Consider the following 15834-nt stretch of genomic DNA (forward strand, 5'->3'; position numbering starts at 1 on the left):
GGTAGAATAACCTAGGCATTCTCTAGGAAAATGATGCTTCCAAATTTTGAAAGAAATTGGAACAAAGTTGCTGGTTGGTTATGGGAGGAGGGGAGAGGGATGAAAAGACAGCCACCGAGACTGCCAATGTAAACAGTTGCATTGAAATATTAGCGCTAGCTTTTAAAAGGGACCAGTTGGAGAATGAGCAGTTTGAAAAGATAAAGTGTTGAATCCATTTGGATCTTTGGATCTCTTTCCAACTCTACAGCTTGCACCCCAGAAATAAAGACCTTTGGCATTTCTTTTGCTCCACAGCTGTAATTATTGAGGCAATGTCTTTGAGGGGAGGCGAAGGTGTCCTAAAAAGCAAAAGCAAGTTTTGCCATATAATAATGGTGGTTCATAATAGATTATTAATACATTTATGGTGTTTTAACTTGCCCAGATAGAGTATAGTCAAAAATCTCTGAGCTTGGACTTATCTTGAGTTGACAGAACAAGTCATTCGGTAATGAACAGTTATCTCTTTGATGTATGGCAGGGGGAAGGGTAGTTTTCAGGTGGTGTTATATGTAATTTTCCCCAACATATTTTAAATTTATTTGTAATTACAGCTGTGTTATATACTGTATAAAGGTGATAAACTGGTCTCTGTTTCCTGAAAGAAATAATTAATAAGCTGTATTTTTTTAAAATGTTGTACTTCAGAACCTCTTTCTGAATTCCAGAAGCAATGTCATCAAGTTGTACCTTAGTTCCAGGTAATAAGGATAAATAATTTGTATATATATAAAAGCAAGTTGCAGCTCAGTAGTTTTACAGAGAGGCGAGATGAGATGAGACTGCTGGAAAATCCTGGAAAAGCTACATCCAGTCTCTGGGAACAGTATCTCTGTTCACTGCTACAGAGAAGAGATGATGCCCTGCTTTATACCCTATTGAAAAAACCATTAGGATTATGTGAAGTTTCCTTATCTTTCACGTAAAGCACATTGTGTTCACCTTTGTCCCTTTTTCATGATTCTCCTAGTATGGAAAATGGGGAAACAGAAGAAAACACATTTCGTATTGTACTTAGGTTCTTAATATCTCTGAACTTTCTTGCTTAGAAAACATGTCTCTTCTAAAAGACAGGGATATATAGATGACAGCCCGTCTCAGGAACTGCATCTCCAATGTTAAGCCTGGGTCAGGTCAGGGCACGGCTGTGTGGGCTGGCTAGCTAGCTGGGGTGGGCTAATGGGCCGGGGGCAAAATAAAGGCTCCTCTTCATCAGCCCGTCCATATGCCATTGGCTTTTCATATTGAGCCTTTGCAACTACAGAAATGGTTTTCGTGATATGTACTCAGAAAAATGCAAACCAAGCAACTTTTCCAGTGTGCCAAAACCACCGGAGTGGCACCGGGCCAGGGATGCCAACTGGTGCCTTGGAAATGTTCACAAAAGGTGCTTTGCTGTTTCTTGTAACTTTGATTCCAAATTTGCTTTTAAAAGGTCTGTGTGTTTGTGCACATGGTGAAAGTGTAGGAATGGAAAACAGTTTTACTAAAAACTGTAGTCGTCCCTGGAGATTACAAAGTAGGGAAGTGTTTATTGACAGTCAAAGGAAAAATGCTACTATGAAGTAGCCTCATACTCGCTTATAAAGGCCAGAATTATCTAAAAATTGTTGCCTAGCACCATCTTCTGAGCACAGCCTGTACTGCAAACTGTCAGTCCTGAGCTGTCTGCATCACTGTGCACTCCACAGGACAAAACCCCAGTGCTCAGTACCTGCCTGTCAGGCACTACATCATGAGCAAATTTATCCAGTTTGCTGAGCTAGAGGGCTCACATTATTAAGAACTACTTATTATTAAGAATGTGTTTAACAGATTCATGTCTTCCCTAATTAAAAACTTTACTGACAGCCATCAAGTAACTCTAAGGAAATCCACAATGAGAAAATCCTCTGTAGGAAATGCAGTATCTGCCACACTGTTGATAAAAAGATCTCACGTTACTGCACAGGTTGAAGAAATACTGACATTGTTTCTATAAGCTTTGAACGTAGGCTACCCAGTCCTTCTGGGTAGCTTCTTCAATTCTAAGACATCTAGCACAGATCAGTTAAGATTGTGGTTTAGCAAAAATGTTTTATGCAAGAAATGAAAACTTATACTATATTTTTGTCTGCTATTTTTTTCGGGGTTTCAGTATTGCTCTTAATATTAATTACTATAATTAAAAATAAAAAAATAGCCCAAAATAGTTTCTGGGCTATATAATTGGCAATATATTATAGGGGTGTTGCAATATTTTTGTAATAACTGATTTTGCAATAGAATAGAGAGATGCTTATGATGCTTGAAAATTTGAAAATTACATGGCCAAAGAGCAGCAGTTTTAAAAGTGAGACAAAAATTGAGGAGGTTATAGAAAAACAAGAGAAATAAAAAACAGAAAGTACCTACAAGAAAGGTACCTCTGTTGGCCTCATAAACATCAAAACTGAAAACAATACGCCTATGAATTTGTAAAGTTCAGAAGAAAAGTACATTTCTGGAAGAAGAGAGAAAACCTAGTTAAAGATGAAAGCCTTACAAGTGTGTTTTTTTGATAATATATGTATATATCAGTCATATAACTGTTCTAAAGGATGCTTCACTCTCAAAGGAAGGAGATCAGAGGACATTTCAGTTTCAGATGACTGCAGTTAAAGTTAGATAGCATTCTTTTGATTGTTGTGACTTTTAGTAGTTATTGTAATTTACTGGAATTTACTCAACTTCTGTTGTGAAATTTATTCAGGAAAAGGGACAGTCTCCTTCTACCGAGTTTATCTATAGAATAGAAGGTAAAGCAATAATCTGCTAACAGAATGCCAGTCTGTCATCTGACAGTTCAAAGGCACTCCCATTTGTTATTGTTTCTGTGTATCAAGCTTGATTGGGTTTGGGTGGTTTTTTTAATATATATTTTTTTCTGCCTACATTTAAAGAAGGAGACAATGTGAGAGTCTGCCTCTCCAATGGGTCAGGGAATGCCACTTAAATTACAGGCACAAGAAGAGATAACGGACAGTAAATATAAGATGGAGAAAATCCTGCCTTGAAAAGCCAAAATTCTTAGTCACCTAGCTGATCTTTTGGGTTTGTATCCAAATGCACAGGGTCTTGCCCAAAACTAGCCTATTCTTCATACCCACTCCCTGTTCTTCAACACTTTTTGTAACTTTGAAAATGCAGAAATAGTTTGGGTTAAACTTCAGTGTGTTTTCTGTAAATTGAGACTTTTTTGACATTGAGTTTGATTGAAACAGATTCATTTTCTCAACGAAAAGGACAAGTGGAATGGAAAATGTCTTGTTTTAAACTTCCTGCTGCAGTAACATGCAAACACTTTCAGATGTAGTTTTTCTATTAAGTATAAAATATTAATCTATATTCAAAATACTGTATTTAAAAGATCATTCCTGGACAGTCTTACCCAAATAAGTTGCCCAAGCAAAAAGTGGGGGATATATTTTCTTCTTAGTCATATATGGTTGGCTTGTTAAAATCTGGATAGTGTGAAGTTAGTGTCGTCCTCTTCGGAACGCTCCATAAATATGATTATTCATGCACAAGAGAATAGAGTTTTTAGGTTTTTTTGCATATGTAGAATTGTGATGGAGGAAAAAAAAGTCCTCTGGGAGGTGGGAATGAGCAAGAAAAGGTGTGTAACCTTTAATGACTCCATGTGCGAACGGTGCAGCAGAGCTTTAATGAAGAGAGAGACATGATAGTGGTGAAGATACATAGAGATATCATAATGGTTAAGCTCAGCCTTCAGTCTTGCGCAGAATTGCTTTCACAGGGGCAGTGGTATCCTTGCTTCCCATAGATCACATTATAAAAATACAGTTGCTGGTCCATTTCATGTAAAGATTATCACCCAGTCTAAAGAAGAGTAAGGTGCTTTAAGGGCCAGAGCTTAAAAAGAAAGAAAACACAATGATTTGGGCAAAAAAAAAAAGAAAAGAAAAAAGAAATAGCACAAATAATAATCATTCTGCCAGTGAAAGTCCTGATGAAAAGCACTGAGCAGTCCAAGGTCAGAGATAAGAGAGGATGGCTCCCTCCCACGCCCTGCTGGCGAGCCAGCTGGACGTGCAGCTGTCAGAGCACCTAACAAGCAAAGATGCTACTTAACTATTGCACCTACTCATGTTTGGAGAAACAGAGGAAATGTGAAGGGATGACACCTCATCAGAGAATATCTCTAGTGTTTCCTTTCACCTAATAATGTCTAAACATCTCCAAATTCTCTCCAGTTTGCTTTTCTTCTCTCTTCCTGTTAGGTGTCCAGTTTCCTTTTGTGAATTGCTGGTTTCCTTTCACATGAATTTTCACTGCTGCACAAATAATGTGGAAGAAAAAAACCCCTAAACCAAACTTTAGTACTAAAAACACTGAGGTACTGCTTTCTCTAGAAAATTAAATTGTGCTATTTTATTGCTTAAATTCAAGTACCAGCTCAAATTTTATTTTGATGCTTTCTAACACTTAAGATTTTAGTCTCATGGTAATTCTTGTTATGTCATCCTAAAATCAATTATTTAAAAATCAATTCCAGATGTGAGTGTGTAATATTCCTCTTATTCTTTGCAATTTGAAATGAACTTTCATATCAATAGCTCCAAACGGGGTTGCCAGCCTGTGCACGACCTGATTCCGAGCTGTACAGAAGCACATATAAGTATCTTGGAAAGAAATGGAAACTTCATTACTCCTGATTTCCATGGCACCTTAACAGCAGATCTCTCAGTACCACCTCTTCAGACAGAGATTGAAGCTTGAGTTTTCACTCAAGGAGAGGAACATGTAGAATTAGTTGTCCACATGTAGTTTTAAAATCCATTGTTCCTCAGGCTGACCACTTTATAAGGTTGCATTCAGATTGCCCTCTGACTTCTCTGCTTCCTACCCTTCCCATCTTTTCCCATTTCCCCTTACCCATATTTATCTTCGTGGTATTTCTATAACAAGATACAATCTTAAACTTAGAATTTAAAAAGTGTAATAGTTACCACAGCCTTGCCGTAGGAATTAGTAGACCATCTCATCACACAACACGCATATGCAAATATTCACATACTCTGCCTCCGAGGTTGTGGTTCATGGTAGGGAGATTTGTCAAGCTGATAAATGTAGCTGCATGGTGCCAGCTAAAAGAATGCAACAATTTTTCTTTCTTACACTATGTTTTAAATAAGCAAACCTCTTGACACAATTTCTTCATAGAACAGTAAAGAAATACATAAAGTGTAATTTTCTTCTAATACTCTTTTTGAGACTATATTAAACTGGAAATGGTAGTATATTTAAAGATAACTTTAAGAGGATTGCTTCTATCTAGATGTTTATTCTAGGTGTCTCATGCCTTGTTTACTGATAAAGCATTTCATAAAAATTGCAAGCTGAAGGAGGGGACAAAGGCAGGGGAATTCTGTCATCTCTGCAGTTCTAACCTTTGCAAGCCATGCAGCTCTCAAAGGCTGGCCCTGTGTGTTTGCATTACAGTACTCACCCACAGCTGCTGTTCTTCAAAACTCACCTCTTCTGTGCTCAAGCCTTTATTTTCTTTCATTACTGTAGACTTGATTAGGTTTTTAGATATGGCTTTAGATTTTGTAAACCACACAGCTAAGGCCCCACGCCTGCTTTCTCTCACTTGAGGCTGTGTGCCACCTTTTACCCCAAGCAAATTTCAAATTCCGTGCAGAGGCTTTATGAGGAAGACCCTTTGCTACTGGCAGTTTACCAGTGTTTACTCTGATGTGCCTCTTGCACTTACGTTCCACATTGTTTGTATAATTTGTATTTTAGAGTTTTAAAAACGGGCATTCAATATTGGTGCTTTCCAAACAAGTGAAATAAGCAAGGTCATACTGGTTGCAGGAAATGGTGATGCGCTGTTATAGAAGAACATGAGAAAAGTGTGATTTAGAGCCTGAATGATGAGAGTAGTGACCCTCTTCCTCTGATCCACACAGGTCTTTATTTATATAAAAAAAGCATACATGGCTGTTGCACAACCAAAGCAGGGATGGACATGAATAGGGAAAAAATGTCAGTATTTTTATTTATAATGTTTAAAAGTACATATTTGATGCAAAAGATGTTCTATGTAGGTGGTGAGGCAGGCTCCCTATAGGACAGGGGAAGAGAGAGAGAAAATTAGCATCTGCTTCATACTCACAAATGTTTTACCATGCAGATTCACTGCCAAGCCTGGTAGTACACCCCCTTGCATTTGCTTCAGATTATTGATTTGGTGGGAAATAAAAATAACTTCCTCTGATGTGAATTCTCTAACCCATGGTCTCTAAACCATAGCTGGTTTAGGGTTTGTTTCCCACTTGCTTGTATCTTTCTGTTGTTTTGTGATGATAGGGTGGTGTTTGATTTGGTTTGGGTGGTTTGGTTTTGGGGGGGTCCCCTCCACAGAAATGCACACAAAATGAAAACAGTCATGCAATAAAGCTTGTTTCTGGCCCACCAAGCTAGCAAGGGATTTCTGTGTTGGTCTAGAAATTCACAACTAAATGAAGGTAGTTCTTAGCTGATACACTGGTTTTGTTGCATGGTAGCCTCATGTAATGTCCCCAGAAGAAATCATATTAAACTGTACCATGCTCTCAGCCTTCTGAAGGCGATCAGCTCAGGTTTGTCAAAGGCCGGGGGGGAGGGGCAGCACCTTTCGTAGAAAGGGCACCCTGACATGACAGTATTGGTAACTATTTGTGACTCTAAGAAAGAAAAAAAAAATGAACTTCCTCTAAAACCAAGTGCTAGAAGGAAGGTAAATTTTTGTTTATGTGGACCAGATGCAGTAAGGGCTCTAAGACAGGATTTTTTGTTCTTTTAGAGTACAAGAATGGGATTGATACTGCTGTGTTTTCTATTCCTGAAAAAACCACAAAGTTGTTAAAATATAGTCTAAACTTTCTTAGCAGAGAAATTAAAGTTTATTTGAATGTAGCATGCTATATATAAACATAATTGATTTTTAAAGTTAAAAACATTTTTCTTTTATAAATATGCTTATGAGATTTCATCTTTAGAAGCATTCAATAGGATTAATACTATAATTTTTTTTTAAAAATAGCATATTGCTGAATTCTGAAAACACAGTATTCTATGAGGAAAGTTAGTCTATATGTTCAGGGAATTTTCATCTCTGTCCTGAATTTTCTGATACTGACAAAACAACAACATAACAAACACCTAAGCAGATACTCTTCAAATATTGTGCTTTACAGCATGGAATATCTTACATACATTCTTTTTCTAAAATACACTTTCAGCATTTGAAATTATATAAAAGAACCCGAACAAATGAATGCAAAACAAATCAAAACCCTCATTAGAAACTGGCACACAAAAAGAAAATATCATGCATGTGGAATACTTTGTGCTGTTTTCAGGTGATTCTTTTCCCGTTCTTGATTCTTAGCATTCCATTTGTTTCAAATAAAACATAAACGTGCTTATATAAATGGTAAATAACATTACACAGTGGATGTGGGTTTTTTCTTATCATATTTCTACTGTACATGAGAGAAAGCTGGTAATCTTCAGCTGAGGTCAAAGACTGTCATATCAATATGATATAAAAATTTCATTTTGTAAGTTATATTCAAGGAGTGTAATTATATAATTGTTTTAAAATGTATATTATGGTGATTATCGCAAGAATAGTCAAATTACTTGAACGCATACTGACAGATGGTTAGTGGGCAAAGACAAATCCATGAATAAGCTGACACACTGATCAGAATTGAAATATCACCTATCTATGCACTGTGAAAATGATTGCAAATTATATTAGCATTGTGTTTTGACAAAACAGATTTCTTGCTGTTGGCACATACTTAGTAACATAAAGATACCTTAGCCCTACTGTTTCTTAACTTGCACTATTCCATTTAACATACTGCTAAAAGTGGGTATTCTGTCACAGTACTAGTAATACTGGCGGTTGAATAGCAACCACATTCTATGCTTCTTCGATTTGATTGTAAAATTTATTTAGTATTTTATTTTCTGAATATAGAAATGAAGTTACTTCTGCAGAGACTATTCTGTTGCCAGTGATATTTATGGACAAATATTTCCTTTTGTGTAGTTTTCTGTTGAAGGTGTTTCTCTTTTATTTATTTTCATTTGCTTAAAATATAAAAGCTCTTTTTATAAATGTCAGTGTTCCTGCCAACATAGAAAAGAAAAAAGTTTATGAAATCTTATACACCCGTTTATCACTTTACTACTGCATTTTATAAATAACAGATACAATTTTGTAACAAACTGGAACCATTTAAACATATTATTGAATTGTTATGTATTAAGCATAGTAAAATAATTCACTTATGCAAAACTCTCTGATTTTTGTAATGCAGGAAGACACTTTTGTGCTCTAATAGCATAATGGCTTAGAGATAAGTACTCTTTATCACGGAGGGCTGCTAAGATGCGTATAGTCTGTACTGCTTTTGGGAAAGGTTTCTTATCTTCCTGACTCAGTCTTCACGAAACTCCACGCAGTTTAGTTTCACAATATTTATAATCTCAGGGCAACTTCACAACTACAACACATGCTCCAGCTCTCCCAATATTGACAGGAACTTCCTATAAAAAGGAAAAAAAACAAAAGGAAAAGAAAGAGGAAACTTTTAAAGTATATTCCTATGGATAGGACTAGAAGAAGTTATTTGAAGGTTTAAAGGAAAGCAATTTGTTTATTTAAATTAATCTACTGCTAAAAAAGTTAGATTTAATTAGGGCTCTAAAAACAGTTTTGTTTTTTGGGGAAAAGGCTTTAGCAGCCATTGAGAATTGCAGCAGTGCAGGCTGCTGCTGTTACTCCTAAGTTTTGTAAAAAACCTACACATCCCATGTTCCAATCCCACGGACTGTGTAGCTACAAAAGGATCTTGACAGTTTTAAATATTTCCTCTTAGTCTCCGCTGCGGTGGTCATAAACACGAAAACTGGAAAGTGCCTCCAGGAGAGGGCATTGCCGGCAAACACGTCAGCTCTAACAGCAAATGTAGGCACTTCAAGCACAAAATGATCGGTGCAACATGACCCCCTTGGCCGTGCACTGCCTCCAGCCTTTAGGCTGAAAAATTCTGTACAGTTATTTCACAGAAAAGGCAACCAATATTTTATAAAACCTGACTACAGTATTACTGCATCCTAATATATCATTTTTTCACAAAACTGGTGATAATTTTGCGAGACAGTAATTTTTGTTTTGCCCACTACAGTAACACAGGGTGGTGGGGGCTGGACGGAGCCCACCGAGCCCAGCCCGCGGCTGCCCCCGGCCCTCCCAGGGCGCCGCACAGCATGGCCACCGGGCGGGTGGGGACGGCCCCAGCGAAGGAGAACAAAGCTCTTCCTCGTGTCCAGAAGGAGCTTCCCGTGTGGCAGTTTGTGCCCGGTGCCCCTTGTCCTGTCGCTGGGCACCACTGCCGGGAGCCTGGCCCCGTCCCCCTGGCCCCCGCCCTGAAGGCCCCTGGTACCTGTTGGTCAGACCCCCCTCAGCCGCCTCCTCTCCCGGCTGGACAGGCCCAGCTCTCCCAGCCCTCCCTCACCGGGGAGATGCTCCAGCCCCTCATCATCTTCCCAGCCCCGCGCTGGCCCCTCCCAGCAGCTCCCTGGCTCTCCTCAACTGGGGAGCCCAGCACTGGGCCCAGCACCCCAGATGTGCCTCACCAGGGCAGAGCAGGGGGCAGGATCCCCTCCCTCGACCCGCTGGCCACGCTCCTCCCGAGGCACCCAGGGTCCCACTGGCCGCCTGGTCACACTGCTGGCCCATGGGCAACTGGCTGCCCACCAGAGCTCCCAGGTCCCTCTCCGCAGAGCTGCCCCCCAGCAGGGCAGCCACAGCCCATACTGGTGCGTGGGGCTGCCCATCCCCCACCCCCCAGGGGCAGGACCCTACACTCACCTTTGTGGAACTTCATGAGGTTCCTCTGCCCAACCCTCCAGCCTGCCCAGGTCTCGCTGAATGGCAGTGCAGCCTCTGAGGTGTCAGCCGCTCCCAGCTCTGTACCATCAGCAAACCTGCCCAGGGTGCTCTCTGTCCCTCATCCAGGTCACTGACAAACTGAACAGGACTGGACCCAGCACAGACCCCTGGGGAGCACCGCAAGCTCCAGGCCTTCAGGTAGTTCACAGCCCTCTGAGCTCTGCCATCCAGCCGGGTCTCAGCCCACCTCACTGCCCACTCACCTAACCCACACTGCCTGGGCTTACCTGCGAGGATGTTGTGGGAGAATGTCAAAAGCCTTGCTGAGGTTAAGGTAAACAACATCCACCACTCTCCCCTCACCCCCTGTCCCATTATTCAGATAGAATTCTTCCTGTCTGCAGGAAAAAATCCTATTATTTGTTAGGCAATTCTTCCTATTACCTCTGTCCACTCGTTATTTTGAGCATCGTAGGACTCCACGGTATCCAGGTACGTATGGCCGTCATAGCCCCCAACAGCATATAATCTGTCCCCCAGAGGACAGATTCCAACAGCATCCCGAGGTACACTCAAGGGGGCCACTGTTGTCCAGGCATCTGTTTTAGGATCATACCTAGGATATTTTACGATCAAAATTAGAAAAATACATTTTAGAAATATATTTCATCTTTGAATTGCTGATATTTGTTTTATTTTCTGTTGTATTGTAGTTCTATTTACACCATGAACTAGTATAGTTACAAGTAATGGGATTAAATATTCAATGTAGCCACTAGAGGGGTCTTCAAGCACATGAAAAATGCCCATATTTTCACTTTTTTATTACAGTCTCTCTATTTCTATCAGATTAAACAACTAATACAGTTTAAAACATAAAATAATGCTGGAGGGAATGATAGCATGGCCACCAATTGACTCAGCAGTTAATTTCAGTATATCCTTCTTTCTCCATTAAGATTTTTTGTTTTCTCTTTTTTGCCAGGACTCATGAGTTCAGAAAATTTCACTGTAGAAGTTAAATATTTCATATAGGTGATGAAAGTTTATAATGCAAAATGTATGGCAGCATTTTACATCAGTGTTGATTTCATTTCGATACGTATTCAGTCAACTTCCAATATAAATTCAAGTGAATTCCAGGGTAGTTCCCACTGTACGCCATCTAACTGAGAACAAAACTTAGCCATTGTTATTCACAACAAGGAGTTGAATACTGGCTCAGTTTCCCTTTCTTGCCCCCAAAGCACACAAGGGTGTCACTATGGGTGCCCAGGGCCCATTGAAGAGCCCGAGTTGCCCCCACTCATCGTGTTCCCCTCTCACCCAGGGCTCAAGTGTTCTCTTCTCCTTCTACACTGTGCCACATGCCACACAGTGGCAAAGCAACATTTGACACACGACACTTTCTGAAAAAGAAATGTCCAGAATTTGCATTTTCTTAAGAACTGTGCTTATCAGTGGAGAATACAGAAATGGGATTAAATAAGGATCAGATAAACAGTATTTTCATTTAAAAAAGGTAATTACTTTGAGAAATGGATATAAAACCAGGATTTCACTGCTTACACTCTGTGCTACCAAAATCATTAGGCCAACGTATTAATGCACTATTTAGTTCTAAAGTGTGAATTCAAGCTAAAGTAGTTTTCTTCAGTGTGCCTTTACTTTTTTTTTTTTATTTTTGCTTGCAAAATCAGACCCATGGCGTATGTTTTAGCCTGACTTCCTATAGCAACATAGTTTCTTACAGAAACAAGTTTAGCCTGACTTCCTATAGCAACATAGTTTCTTACAGAAACAAGGCTCTTTCTATCAGTTTTCTCCATCAGAAAATGCCTGTGTAGTTACTACTCCTGTTTGATATTCTTCTGTGAATTGTTTGGTATTCTTATGTGAATATCCTGTGATATTTCTTATATTTTTAACCTTTTGGCCAATATCAGCCAAATCATTGGAGGAAGAAACAACTGGGAAGTATTTAGTTCCTACCACCTATGACACAAGTAGCCCAAACCTGGGGTTTGGCACTTGAAAAATCAAAAGGCCACATACTGAATTTGTTTTACTTGTCTTTACTTGGCTCCTGGGCAGCTCAAACAGAAGGGAGAGCGGAAGGAGTTTGACTGTGAGGGTTAATTGTTTTGTTATCACAAGAGTATTGGAAATGTATTGGAAAAATATTATTTCAAAAAGTATATGTATTACAAACATACATTCCAATTGTGAAGAGATTTCCCTTGCTGCTATAAATTATTTTGTACTTCCTTCCTGGAAGGTAAAACAAAAAGGGAAGAAAAAAATTCCTTACCTTTCTACACAGTCGGAAAGCCGAGAGCAGTGGTTGGAAGCAGGTGCATCGTGACCTCCCACAGCATATAAAAACCCATTGTACGTTGCAACACCAACACCACCTCTTCTCTTGGACATCGAAGCACATATACTCCACTTGTTTGTGTGCGGATCGAAACATTCCATGGATTTTAAGCAGGAGCTCCCATCTCGACCACCAACAGCATACAGTCTGGGATAATAACCCACAAGCAGACCAACAATTTCAGTGTGTGCCAGTTGATCAGGTCCCTTTCAAACCCTGGCTATTACTTACTGCCATGAAATTGAATTTATTTAGTGCAACTAATTAGAGACCTATGGACTTGTCCAGAGTAAGTCACCTAAAAATATCATTGATTTGTTTTTTGTTGAATTTTGCTTCAGAAGTGCCTGTTTTTCTCCAGTGACTGCAAAAATTTTTAGACCAATCCTGTATAATGTAACTAGAAAATTCTTGACCACTGTTAGAATAATCCTTTTCTGGCTCACTCTTCTGATGTTTGCGAGTGGAAGACAGGAGAGTTCAGTTGTGCAGTTTGTCACTTGACCCATAAAAAGCTTGAGGATTTGATTTGTTTTTTCATGTCATGCCATTAGATACGGACTAGTTGTTTATACAGCTTTCACAGAGAGAGGAAATCATTGTATAGGCAAACAGATCAGTTGGGATTTTTTGTTTTCCATAACATGTGTGGAAACATGGTAGTGTTTCCCACTCTCTAAGGAAAAGAACAAATATACCATTATTGACTAATGTTTTCAATAGACCATTTACTGGTCAAAAAGTGTTGCTCCACAGAAGCTTAAAAGTTTTTTTCTGGTGGAGCTGAATAGAAAAATAATATGGCATGACTTAGGGAAACAGGAAAAGGAGAAGCATTCTGCTTGGATAGACTGTAGTGCTAGCACTGAATGATGGACGTCTGATCTCGGCTTCCCCTGGTATGCCAGAAATTACATCACTAGACTAACAGACATGATTTAAGCCAGGCTGGAGACAGCTTCTATCAGGAGTGATTGAGAACAGAGTCAGGATCAGGCTGGATTTCCTCTCTGACAAAGTGGTTTCCTGCATGTTGCTGTGGAAGGTACCAACAGGAGTTTCTGGTGAAGTTTATGCTGAGAACATTTCCTCTAAGATACAGTGGAGACTTGAACAGGCAGTTCTGCCTCTCTTGGACTTTTGAGTTAACAATTAAAATCATGTCAGTTTTGAATGCAAAACCCCAACCTGTATGTGAAGAGGTTTTGCATTTGCAAATATCTGTTTGCTGACATCCTTGTTTCTGCTTTTTATCTTTCTCTTTCTCTGCAATTTAAGAAGTGAACAAGGAAGCCAGTGATAAAGTTTCAGGATAAATGCAGTTGTCTGCCTGCAACTGTAATATTCCCAGCCCCTACAAACTGTCATTGCTAAGAGCTTTCCACAGATTTAAATAAGAAGCTTGGCTCAAGCCATGCTCTGCAACATAACCTGGGGCCTTTTGCAAGGATTTTGTATTTCCAGCACCAGACTATGTTCCTGAAGAAGGAAAACAGAATTCTGCCAGGCATTCATTTACAAATTGTTCTTCCTCGTGCTGAAATATAACTGCTTTCGAATAGGAATGTACAACAAGGTGTAATGCGCTGTTCACTGCAGGTTACACAGTGGATCAATGTGTGTGCCTGTTCCCATGTTAAAGTGTTTGAGTGGCTTTAGTGTCTTAGGAGGATGTTTAAATAAGTTTTGAAAATCTTATTGGGAAAAACAATGTACAGTGAATGCATGATCTCAGTGTATTTAAGCAATAGATGAAGGGCAGAATAAATCTAGGTAAGATAAGACTTATAGAAGGCTGTTTATTCCATACGCAGAATAAATCTAGGTAAGATAAGACTTATAGAAGGCTGTTTATTCCATATGCAGAATAAATCTAGGTAAGATAAGACTTATAGAAGGAAGGCTATTTATTCCATACCTAATTATTAGACTTGTCTTCCTTTCATTGAACACACCATATACCTTTAGCTTTTTAAAAATTATTCTCGACTGTGAACTTGTATGTTAAAGTTGTAGATGCATGTGGGAGCTGTAAAATGGCAGAGGATTGAGTGTTTCTGTACATGTTCTTTCACATGGTACTTAGACACAGAGATTTTAAAGTTTAAACATAAACTCGGAATATTTTTTTAAAGTAGCTGACCTAATATACCCAGAAGTTATATTCTAGGTAAAATTCTGATATGCATGTAATAACATTTTCAAATTGCTATAACTTAGAAGGGCTGAAATATGTTTAAAGCATGACTGCAAGTTTGAAAACAGTTTACTACACAACAGAGGAAAAGCCTTTCTTATTTTTGTATATTTTTCTTTGTTTTCTTGAGGTGATTAATTACTATAAGATTGAAAAGAAAATTTAAGGAACTATATTTCCAAGGAAGGAAGCAAATGAAAAAAAACAAAGAGAGTTTTTCCTGTTGACTTACTTGCTATTTAATGCTGCAACCCCTACGGTGCTTCTAGGGGTTGACATGCTAGCAACATAATTCCATTGCCGTGCTTGTGGGTCCCATCTTTCTACGGTGTTAAGGTAACTCCATCCATCATGGCCACCAACAGCATACATTGGTCCTTCAAGCATTGCTACTCCTTAAAAGGCAGAATTTGGGACAAATTACAGTATCTAATAATTTCAGTAACCAATATTGTATTAACTTCATACTTTAATTCCCTGTATGCAGAAAAGCCATTTCAGCAGGTATTAAACTATCTAAAAGCTACCTTGTCATCTGGCAGAATAAGCCAAAGATAAAAAAATACTTCATATACAGTCTTCTTCTGAATAAGCATTGTCTTTTGTCAAAAGGTTAGAGGAAAGTTTCTTTAGTTCTGATTTCTTCTTGGAGGACTTTCATCTCTTCCACTTCTGTTGACCTGTTCTGGAGTAAACTTGAGCCCCTAAATGAGAAGCAATGTTGTTCTTTTAAAGAATGGCAAAGGTTGAGCCTGGAAGTGAAAATATTCCCAGACCAACCACATATTCCAAGGCAGCTGAAGTTCTGTAGTCCTGCCAGCGTGGAGCCTGAGCGGGTGGGTAGCTGCCTGTCCTTACTGGCTAAAGCACCATAACATTTCAATGCCTGTAAGGGGAACACCCTTTTGGATAAGAGCTGGGCTTGTATCTGTAGCCCTTGGGGCACAGAGAGTGAACCTGGCTGTCTGCAAAGCTCTGTGTGGCCGTACCCTGTGTCTCTGTCCCCCTCCATAGAGAAGGGCTTTGGTGCTTCCCCTCTGGGGAGCTGCTGCTGCTGCTGTTTGCTTCATTTGTTAGGTAAGGCAAAATGTTTGAATCTGGCTGCTTAAAAGTTTTCTAAATCTGTCTTTTTCAGGCCTAAATATACATGGCCTGATTTTTTCAAAAGCACTAACTCTCCACTAAATCATATGAAGCTAATAGGAGCTGTAAGTGTAAGGCAGCTGTGCAAACCAGGCTGATGCACAGGTAGAAGCCAAACTTTGAGCAATCAGATTT

General features: G+C 39.3%; 1 protein-coding gene across 3 annotated transcripts in view; it reads right to left on the reverse strand.

The window, feature by feature from the left end:
- Positions 1 to 6941: 6941 nt before the first annotated feature.
- KLHL4 (kelch like family member 4) overlaps positions 6942 to 15834 on the reverse strand; it is a 94269-nt gene continuing 85376 nt past the window's right edge. For all 3 annotated transcript variants that reach the window (XM_055727511.1, XM_055727512.1, XM_005435833.3), the window contains 4 exons: positions 14789 to 14951; positions 12294 to 12506; positions 10427 to 10598; positions 6942 to 8634 (listed from right to left, as the gene is read on the reverse strand). In XM_055727511.1, the coding sequence (XP_055583486.1) occupies positions 8575 to 8634; positions 10427 to 10598; positions 12294 to 12506; positions 14789 to 14951 (608 nt within the window). In that variant the 3' untranslated portion in view covers positions 6942 to 8574. The remainder of the gene's footprint in view (positions 8635 to 10426; positions 10599 to 12293; positions 12507 to 14788; positions 14952 to 15834) is intronic.

The sequence above is a fragment of the Falco cherrug genome, chromosome 15, assembly GCF_023634085.1.
Source record: "Falco cherrug isolate bFalChe1 chromosome 15, bFalChe1.pri, whole genome shotgun sequence".
Classification (NCBI taxonomy): Eukaryota; Metazoa; Chordata; class Aves; order Falconiformes; family Falconidae; genus Falco; species Falco cherrug.